The sequence below is a fragment of the Acanthisitta chloris genome, unplaced genomic scaffold (assembly GCF_000695815.1).
Source record: "Acanthisitta chloris isolate BGI_N310 unplaced genomic scaffold, ASM69581v1 scaffold19941, whole genome shotgun sequence".
Classification (NCBI taxonomy): domain Eukaryota; kingdom Metazoa; phylum Chordata; class Aves; order Passeriformes; family Acanthisittidae; genus Acanthisitta; species Acanthisitta chloris.
This window is the reverse complement of record NW_008654593.1, coordinates 1-11,026: the sequence shown is the minus strand read 5'-3', so window position 1 is coordinate 11,026 and position 11,026 is coordinate 1. Positions and strand designations below refer to the sequence as shown.

At 34.5% G+C, this 11,026-nt stretch overlaps 1 protein-coding gene across 1 annotated transcript in view; it reads right to left on the bottom strand.

Annotated features, from left to right (window-relative positions):
• AKAP6 (A kinase (PRKA) anchor protein 6) overlaps positions 1-6,692 on the bottom strand; it is a gene marked incomplete at its 5' end in the record, with an annotated part of 52,791 nt that extends 46,099 nt beyond the window's left edge. The window contains 2 exons of the mRNA XM_009083599.1: positions 2,884-3,108; positions 6,546-6,692. Coding sequence (XP_009081847.1) covers positions 2,884-3,108; positions 6,546-6,692 — 372 coding nt within the window. The remainder of the gene's footprint in view (positions 1-2,883; positions 3,109-6,545) is intronic.
• Positions 6,693-11,026: the final 4,334 nt, after the last annotated feature.

Sequence of the window (11,026 nt, the reverse complement as noted above, 5' to 3'; positions counted from 1 at the left end):
TCCCCCTTCTTGAACAGAAGCTGGGGTTAGGTTATGCTTGGAAATTCACTTAATGCTGCTGTGGTTTGGCCAGCAAGTGCCACTATGGACTGTTGTACCTCTTTTTTTTTTCGTTTGTACCTCTTCTTCATCACTACATATGAAAATGCTTGTAGGCAGCCAAGAGCACTGAAACCTAGTGGAATGAGTAACAAAATGGGTCTGCAGCCATGCTGCATGTTGTGTTGCACAAAGAACACTGGGCTGACCAAAGCATATCACATAGTTGCCACAAAGCTCAGAAATACATGGCCTTACGTAAGCTGGGTAATGATGTTAACTAACAATCTTATAGTAATTCTAGTACCTAAATATGCTAATAATGATGGGAAAACCCAGCTAAACATACTCAGCAGGATTTAAATTTTGAGTAAAACTAAGAAATGGAAGCAAATGCAAGGAAGCAGCCTCTCTTCATCACAAAAGACAAAAATATTTAGAGAAGTAACTTAAAGCAAGAAAAGAAGAGTTGCCCTGTGGTTGGTTACAAAGGGTAGGGCCACTGTAGCTGGGTTCTACCCTAAAACAGACATTGACTTTCTGTGAAAACCTGCAAAATGAAAGGAAAACACCTCAGAAATTAACCATTTTTCCTAAGGCATAAGTGTAATTTAAAGCATAACATTATGAAATGAAAATCAATGCCATTCTTGAGTTTATTTTATTAAAAATGTTTCTCTGTGTACAGTGTCTATATTTATAATTGGGATAGTGCAGCGCAATAAATTTCCATTAAGAAACAATGATTCACTTACCAGAGTGAAAGCAGTAATAAGGTTAAACTCTTAAGTTAAGTGGAAAGTAAGTCAAACTAAACCCCAGCAGGTTTCCTACTAGTGGCATAGCTAATGTTTTTGAAAGTGGTCTAAGTGTTCTTTCTCAAATATATGTATTATACATTGCAGTATTGTTAATTATATCCATTTTCGCTTTTATACGCTTCCCCAGGAGATCAGTGAAGAATGGAAAGCTTACTTATAGTGGATTTCAGATTTAATGAGACAAAGATGGTTTAATATATATGACAAAGTGATGTGCTCTCACCATATTTGATAGGTAATTATTTTTTATACTCTAATGGCTACCATTTTGAAAATAATTAATGTATTATTTGTGTAATTAATAGATAATCAACCGAGTAATGAAATATTCTGGTTACATCATGCTGGGTGATACTACCCTGTTTAACATCTCTAGAGCTCTTGGCATGATATCATGTCATGTATGTGTTAAAAGATTTAATTTGAGAGATTTGTGCACATTCCAAATATGTAAGTAACATTGCTATGGGATATCTGTGTACATAGATATAGAAGTCTTAGTTATATTTATATAAATGTATATTTTAAAAAAGTTTAACTGAAATTAAATTTTTACATCCATAGTTATGCATTTAAAAAAATGCCATAATTTTCCACAGAAATAAGAGCATCCAGTATGTCATATGAAAAACATACATCTATTGCTGTAAAGTTCTGCAGGTCTATCAAAATTCCTTCATAATCACTAGCGTTGACGTCTGCTGATAGATCAAACAGAATCAGCATGATTTTTTAAACCCAATTAGCAGAAGACTGCAAATCATTAAAAAATAGAATTGATATAAGAAAACTTAAAATTGCATTGAAATGGACAAGCTCAGGAGCCTGGAAAACACCAACTTTAACTACATTGACACAATCTTCTCATGAATTGTCATGATTGGAAAATGAAGAGGTGAGGCATGACTAAATGGAAAGAGGGTAATTTTTCTGCTGTTCTTTAACGCTTGTACGAAAAATGTATATTTAGAATTGTTTGCTACATACTCTTTGAGGTGCATATTTTAGAACATTTTCCCTCACCTTAAGAGTTCTCTTGCCCTAGACACACTGGTGTACTAGTGGAAGAGAAAAACCTCTTTACCTCTAGAGCTCAACAATGACTTATGATTTCCTTCTTATTCTTTGGTCAAAGATCACTTGCAGAGTAAATTGAATCTCTAATGATGACTCAGGTGAGGGTTTATTTAGAAGCTGTGAACAGAAGAAAATCACATGGTTCTACCAGGTTTATTTGCCAACCTAATAGCCCTCTTTCCTGGACAATCCCACTACTTTTCAGGAATGGAACAAAACATGCAACCTCCTCTAAGGCAGTTGCAAAGCTGAAAGCTGGCCTTCAGTTGAAAGAGCTTGTTCATCTGAATATAGCATTATGACTACAATTCTTTTCCCTTCTTTCCATAAATTTTCAGGTTTAGGCTTAAGACGTGGCCTAGGTTAATGCAAATCTCATAGTGCATATGTCTTTTTCTACATATCTAGTCACCACAGCCTTGAATGTTTTCTCATGTATGCTAAATTTATTCCTCTGTAATTGTTACCTGAAATATTTGATTCATATGTGCAGAAAATAGTTATTAAACTGATGATCACACAACACCTTAATTAACTGAGGTAGGGAGTGAAATTCAGAGTGAAGCTTTTTGAGACAAAACTCAGTTGTTTTCTTTTCCCTGACCATGTCAGGGGTGTTGGAACTAGGTTATGTCTAGTGTCCCTTCCAACTCAACCCATTCCATGATTATGAGATTTATACTGTAGTAGAAGGAAAAAATACTATTGCTTTTCTGGTCATGGTGTAATTAGCCCTCTAAAGCTCCCATTTGCAAGACCTTTAAGAAATAAAAATGATTGTAAAGATTCGATAAAATGGATATGAATTAACACATAGTACACAATTGAAGGTGAAAATATATGATTAAATATGTACATGCATTACATTACATTATGTATAAGATAAATACTTTGTCCTACTGTAAAGAAGAGTCTCTCTATGAAAACTAGGATCCTTTTTTATTACCTTAAAATATTGCAGTTGTTTCTCAGCATTCATTGTTCCTTCATTTTCTTGTCTCAGACAGGAATTGAAGATGAAAAGCTCTGTATCTCTCAGCCACCCTTTCAGCTCTTTGATCCTGACCTCCAGCTGCCTCACCAGGCTGCCGCTTTCAGGCGAGAGCAGGTCACGTGGACCTAACCCACTGTGCCCTACCATTGTGTCTTGGATCTTCTCTCCTAGGGCTTTCTAATGCATCAGATAAAGAAAACATAGATTAGTCTTATGTACCAAAACATATACAGGTTAATGTGCAACAAGAAGCATCTGTTACATAACTAGAGATGTGGTATTTTAGTAATTACTACTAATATCAATCAATTTCATTCTTTGTTTCCTTGTTTCAATCAATTTCATTTTTTGTACCCTTGTGTCACACTTATGCTGTTCTCTCTGGGTCACTGACTTTGCTAGAAGGATGATAAATCAATGTTTATTAAGAGCAATTAAGGACAGAGGAGACAAAATGCTACATAACTTTGTAAACTTGTTACTCTGCAGAATTTGTGCCTGGCTTTAGATGCTTATGACCATGACAGTTACTGGTTTCTAGGCAGCAACAGAAAATGTGACAAGTACTGAGTTCACCAGACTCCTATCCAAGGTACCATCTAAGTTTTTGGGGAAACATTGAAATATTTTTTGAGGTATGAACTGTCAGGTCATAGTTTCCAAACACATAGCCTTCAGACTGTATAGAGGAGCAGTTAGGTCACAAAACAGCTGTTTTGGTTTTAAAAGTGGATGAACACATTCAGACTCAAATAACCTGGAAACTGCAAATCCTCAGTGTTCCTGAACATCAGGCCAATTATTTAGGCAACAAAATTCAAATTTAAGTTCTCCATGTTAAGCATCCACTTTAAAAATAATGGACCAGAATAAACATTCACCTGTGATTGCTAATGAAACTAATTTACTGCAGCTTTTCAAAGTAGTATTTCTAATAAAAGAACCACTGAGTAACATTTTGATAGTGGACACAGTAATCATACTGAATATTCTGAAGAGGCCAGGGATAGAAAGTTACCTTCCTTTTCAGTATTTTGAAAGGCAATCATTTAACTTCTCCCTTTAACAAGGGAGATATGCTGTTGCCTGCTTCTTCTATGCCAAGCAGTATTTTATCTGACCTATAAGAGGCTGTCAGGCTGACACTTATTATAAGCACTAGATCTGTGTTACTGATTGTAGAATATTGAATATACACTGACACTCACATCCAATAACCTTTTAAACTGATAATTAGTGGTGGTTAATTATTGTAACATGAAGTTACAGTTTTAGGTGACCCAGTACAGCTGTCTGTTGAAAATACATGCTTTAGAAAGTTATTGGAATATAATTTATAACAATGAGGTTAGTTTATAAAAAATAAGCTTAAAAAATAAAATGAGAGCAACAGATATTAATCTACTACGTGGCATTCTGTAAATAATGTCTTTAGGAGATCATAACTGAAAAACATGCTTTCTTGGCAACAGTGCTCTATTTTCATGGTGCAAATATTGATAATTTGAAGACCCTCAGTGGAATCCAGCGCTAGCTATTGTTTTTATGCTGTAACAAAAGTAGCAGCAGGAGGTGAAATCAATGCCCTTGGAGGGTAGGGTCACAAAAAAGAATTTATTGCCACTTTTTTGTTCTGGAACAGTTTGCAATCATAAATTCTTCATAAACAGAATACTTCAGAGAATGGTCCGTCTTCATAAATATACGACAGAGGACATCAATTTCATTTAATTCACAATTTGTGTCAGCACAGCAGATGCCAATGCCTGCCTTGATAGGGTTGTTTAATATGCAATTGAGACAGAGTAATATTCAGCACAGGGGACAAAATTTCACAGATTAAACTGTACGCACCACTGACATTTCATTCTAATGTATTTCCATTCCACAGTGTTCACCTTAGATGAAAGTAATATTAAAAACCATATCCCTCTATTTTACCATTGTTAGAAGTTAAAATCCTTGTCTTTAATTTTTTTCATGCCAATTAAAATGTAATCATGCCAATTAAAACAGTATGTCTAGTGCTGTTAGTTTCTGCAGAGGTTTTTATTAAATTAAACAAAACTCTATCAAACTCTGCTTATTATTCATGAAACTGCTTTTAACAGGGAAACTGTAATAGTTATATTTTATTTTTCTGTAAGTGCTGAAATTAATGGTAAAAATCTGGAGATATATTTTGATTTTAACATACTGAGAAGTGAAGGGCTTCAATTTTCTTAAGGCAGAGTTTTTCTAGATTTTTAGAATTATGATCAGTTGCTTATCTTATAGTTTTGTATCCTACCAGCTCTAATCAGTACCACTGAATTAAGCCGATTAAATACACTGAAAATCATAAATGTAAGGCTTACATCTTCAATTATTTTAAAAATACAAGTTGCCATAATCAGATGTAAAAGAATAGGTTGGTAAGTCCTATTTTTATCAGTAAATTTATTAATGATCAAATAGTTTTAAAATGCTTATGGTGATGCCACACATTAAAAAGTAATAAGCTTACTGGTCATAAGGCAACTTTTAACATTTTCTGACAATTTGCACATTTAGACAATCAAGCGATTAGAAGCAACTGTGCTGAACCAAAAAAATCCAGCCTTCTGGAATTACTATTGCATTACCAAATAAGCTAAAGTTACACGAGCCAGTATTTAAAATGCTGCAGGTTGCATATATAGCTTACTTGTAATATGTTAGAAATGTTTTTTAAACTAGGATAATAGCATGCAAAATTATGCAATGTAACTGTATTGCTAATATCACACATCTATAATTAATCATTTAAAGTAATTTATAAATTTATCTTACCCTTGATTTGAAGTGAAGGCAATTAAGGAGAGAAGTGGATGGAAAAATATATAGTTTGACCTCTCTCTCTCTCTCTCAGCTGTTTTACAACAATAGGACAATAGTGTCTCCTGCACAGTGCCATCACTGGTCTCTGGGTAACAGAATCCCTATATTGCTTTTTTTGCCAGATTCTTGTATCTCACTCTTTGGCTGAGACCCAGCCCATCATAGCGTGAAATGAATTACATGAAACTTTTTTGGCTTTTGTCAAAAGTGAGCTGAATACAACAGCATGAAACATATCCTGGCTGTATTCTCAGCTTCAGGTATGCAGATTTGTATTGAATCTGTATATTTGTTTTTGAGCCATCAGTGTGACCTGAAATATGCAGTGACAACCCCACTTTTCATCTTAAAGGTATAGTAAATAGTTAAACAGTAGATGTCTCTAACATGTACCTTCAAAATAAATTCTATTAACATTCACTCAAGCATGACAGTCAGTGTATATCAGATATACTGCATTATAGTTGACTTGGTGCATACCCATAATACATGGCATATTTTACTTACATTTTTTTATGTATTAAAGAACTAAAATTATTAAACTCAGACAGGAGACAAGCATGGAATAAAAAAAATCAACAGAAGTGGAAAATACTATGGAGTTTTTATAATAGAATGAGTAGCTTGTTTGAAATGTACGTGGTGGATTGAAAGTGAGAGATATTTGTGCTTCAAATTAGAAATCAGACAGACAGTGTACTTCAACACACAAAAATGTACACATAACCCACAAACAGTAATAAAAATGCAAATACCCCAAGCAGTTCCCATTTTTCATTAACTGAATCCACTTTTTCAAGAAGATCGTTTGGTAGTAAAACACCACTTTTCTTCAGAGCTTCAACCTTACTAAGCAGTTCCATCTTTTTCGGGTGCCTGATTGACATTTCTACATTGTATCTCTAAAACGAAAAGAAATACATAATATTAGCTGCTGTAAAGGGTTTCTTTATTAAAAAATAAACTAATTGTATGTGCCCAGTTATGATCATGCTCACCATGGCATTTTTTGATTTCGTATTTTGTAAGCACACAACCTTCTCACGACATATCATAAGAGATTTGGGTACCAAGCACGTAGCCTTCTGGGTGATATATCTATGCAGGCAGTTAGCAATTGATTACATATAGTAATATTCACTCTCTCACAATATTCACAATAATATTCACTAGCACTCTCCCATCTGAATCTTGATCTGCCTCTGTCTCAGTCAGGTCAGTTGTATCTTATTTTTCAAACATGCTACTTCAGCAAGTAACACTGAGGCTCTCCACTGAAACAAAACAAGGCAAAACAAAAAAAACCCAAGGAACTAATTTCATAATTATATTTCATCTACAATTTATTTCTTCGCTTTCTCATTGTGGATCCTGTCTCATACATGGGCCTGAAATGCTAATACACAAAAATGTAAGAGTTTCTCCTTAGAAAAACAATTCAACATAACTTCTGTAAAACACAGTAACTTGAGTTTTATTGCATCAACCAACAGGAGCAGTGAAATGGCACAAAAGCAAGAACAGGCACAGTGCTAATACAGTCCAACAGTTTCTTCAAGCAGAAACTGCCTTTTATTTCCTGTACTGTTATTTATTGTTAAAGCAAAAAAAGGACAGAGAAAACAGCTATAAAACCAGAAGCTTCATTCAGAATTACTTCCATAGGACTTTCTAAATATTGTAGCAGTGTATTAGTTACATAGTCTATAAAAATGTATTATAATCTGCAGACATGTGTGCAAATAAATATTTTTAAAAACTGTATTTTCTGAAAATCTGAATTCGCTATTAAATATAATAGTTACTATAGTGGTTAGTTATGATTTAGTAGTTGGTACAGTAATTTTTTTTTAAAAAACCCAACCACACAGACATCCAATCATATAAATACCCAACATATGACCGAGCTAATTAGGTATAAAAACACTCATTGAAATAGAACTTTTGATATGGCCAAAAATGTTCCTTTTACTGAAAGAGGAGAGTTCAGCACGTATTCTGACAAAGGTGTTTACAAGACATACATAAATTATGCATAGCTATTAGCAAATTGCTTTCTAAACATTAAGCTTTCTTTGCTTTAAATTCAGCCAAGAAAACTGCTATAGTAGCTCATACTGAAATTGTTAATAACTGGGTGAAGTATAAAAAATTAAACTGGAATAAGGAATGTTTAAAACATGGGTGCCTTTGCCAGATCCAAGAACATGCTCTGTAGGAAAACAAAGCAAGAATACAATTGGAGACAGCTTAAAGAAAATAATAAAGGTGTGAAATCACTCTTTCAGCTAACAGGTTCTCAGCATTTCCATGCATATGTTTGCATATTGTTAGTTTCATATTTTAATCTCTCATTTACACAACACATGCACATCATTTGTATTATGTAAACTTCAGCAAATATTAGTCATTTGTGGATCATAGAGCAAATGCTTTAAATGAGGTGATTTAAACCATTTCTCATTATTAATGAACACTGATCAGGTGTCTGCATATCCAAAATTGCATGAATATGCATGGTAAAAAACAAGGAATTGTTTATAAAGAACTTGGCTTTTGACACTGAGTGTACTGTGGCTAAGGTTTGAGACATACAACAGTAGGTATTGACCAGGTTTGGTGCTAGGGGTCTGGACCCACCAAGAGGCAACACCATTTTAGTGGACTAATGTGTTCAACAAGTCTGTTTCTTGGTCCTGTCTTATTGCCTTTTCGGCTAGAATGGTTACTGGAGGAGATTACAATCTTCTTTATGTAATCTGATTTCTATTTAAAGATGATATAGCTGAAAAGGATTTGCATAATTATTTCCATAAGTACATGTAATATCAAGGGGAATCCAGAGTCCAATTTGCTAGGCAGTGAAATGCAGTTCGTGTGACTCCCTTTCTTTTGTCAAGTGAATTAATAGACTGAGGGAGTCCTCTAGCTGTGTGTCACTGGTGCAGGCACAGCTAGTTACTGCTTATCACCTGCTCTAGTCTGCCACTTGCTGCTGCCTGGGCTGGGGCTGGGGCTGCTCCTGGGCAGCACAGGGCTGAAGATATAAAATACATTGCATGTTTCATAACTACAATGCTCTTGTTAACATAAAAACAGAAGACATTTCATTTAATTTTGGACTAGATAAAATAATTCAGTGCTGAAAAAATGAGATAGTGTGACAGATGTTATAAAAGGTTATTACATTAAAAGCTAAATAAGCTAGATTTTATGTACATGCTGTCTTTGTCACCATGTAACCGACTGTATAAACAAACATGGTGAAAGTGCTGATTGATAGGAAATGCATTATCCAGTAACAGTAAAAGATGAGAGAATTCAGTTGATTATCAGATGTATAGGTATGTGACTGAGAGTCAGTATTGTTTCACTCCAGGATATTTAACATGCAGTGTGTATTTTAAGTTAAAGGAAGAGCTTAATGTACAGGAGGTACAATCTGAGAACTGATAGCATGAGATGCTATTGCTAATGCTATTTTTTAATCCATTAAACACCTACACTCAAAGCAGTTGCATGGAAAAATTAGCTACTAGCTCTATCAGTGCTGCACAACCCTAGTCTGGTAGGACTACTTAATCCTGTGGTGAGAAGATAATTTAATCTTCAGATTCATTCTTTCCACAGCTTTAAGTGAGCAAAGGCAGCTCTATTGTGACAGTCTGTGGATGTTGTGATATAGAATACTGTTTAATAGCCAAAAATGAGATTAAGGAAGTTAAGGTCGCAGGTTTCTTGCAACAGCCACAATAATAAATAAATAAGTAATATTTAATTTTCCCCGTTCCTGTCATATTATAAAACTGGGAAAAAAAAAAAAAACCTAAACAACAACATACTGGAAAAACTGCAAAATATTTACAGCATGATTAGCTGTGTGCATGCATGGCTGATTTTGTGTTCCTGAAGCCATTCAAATGAAATCTTAAACACTGTTATGTAAGTCAAAGAATTTGGCTTTTTTTATTCCTTCTCACTCACATGATCAATATTTCTTAAAGGACAAATAGTGGAATTAAAAAAAAAAAACCCACATTAGCATTTATCCATGAATAAGTTGAAAAAAATATTTAAGCCACAAGAAGTTGAATTCAAAAACAAAGCAAGATAAAACCTTACTTCCCCTGATAAAGCATTCTAAGATATCCATGCAGGCTTGATTGAGACACATTTTTTGACGCTTTATACTAAACTATGCTTTTTTTTCCTTTTTTCTTTAAAAAATTATATAAAACATTTTTTTGTGTGAAAAATCACACCCGAAAATTCTGCCCAAATGGAGACTGGAACAATGCCTTGTAACAGTGTTAATTGTCACCATGGAAACCAGAAGAATAAGCCATTTTGAAACTGGTATAGAAGGCACACATTGAGCAACTCAAGCATTTTTCAGCCTCCCTCAGTGTTAAGGAACAAGATGCCTAGTCACTGAGAGGTCAGAGAAAGAAATCATCATGAAAGGTTTGTAGATGTGCACTGTCTGGTAAACAATAAAAAAAATCTGTACACAGTTAACAACTCTGTAAGACTGCACACTGCATCTTTCAGAAAGAGAAACACCACAAAAAGATGATCAGGACTGGGGTGCAGATTGCACCCCTCGAGCAAAACTTTAGGGCAATATTATGCGAACCTTGCCCCTAAAGCTCCCTGGGAATTCTGTTGTTGTAATAAAACTTCAGAAGAGGAAAGGAAAAAAAAGCCTGCATGATGGAATTCAAAATAATGCTCTAAAAGCACACAGAGAGATTAAGACATCCATTGTAAGACTTTTGTATGGTGCTTCTGTTGGTTATAGTGAAAAGAGACCAGACATACTGAACACACAGTGGAGCTATGGCTACAAAGTACAGAAGAATTAAGCCAGTGAACTTTCTCCATTATTGGAATAGGGTGTACTATTTTAGATGTTCTGCATTCCATCATTCACATACTAGCAAAGTATCTTCAGTCAAATGTGTATGTATATCCTACATATACAATAGAGATCAGGACTGAGTGACCTGCAATTTTAGTTTTACCTGCATTCAATCTTTTGACTTTAAAAATTTTCCTTTCAGGGTGTTTCAACTGCTGCAGATACCAATAAATATAGACATATACCCCCAGTGTCTGTATGTGGATGCATAGTCAGCACTGGCACACATTTGCAAAATATACTGTGTGCATAAAATGGAGCAAAGAATACTCTGCAAGCAAATTCACCAGATACATAATATAAATATTTATAAAC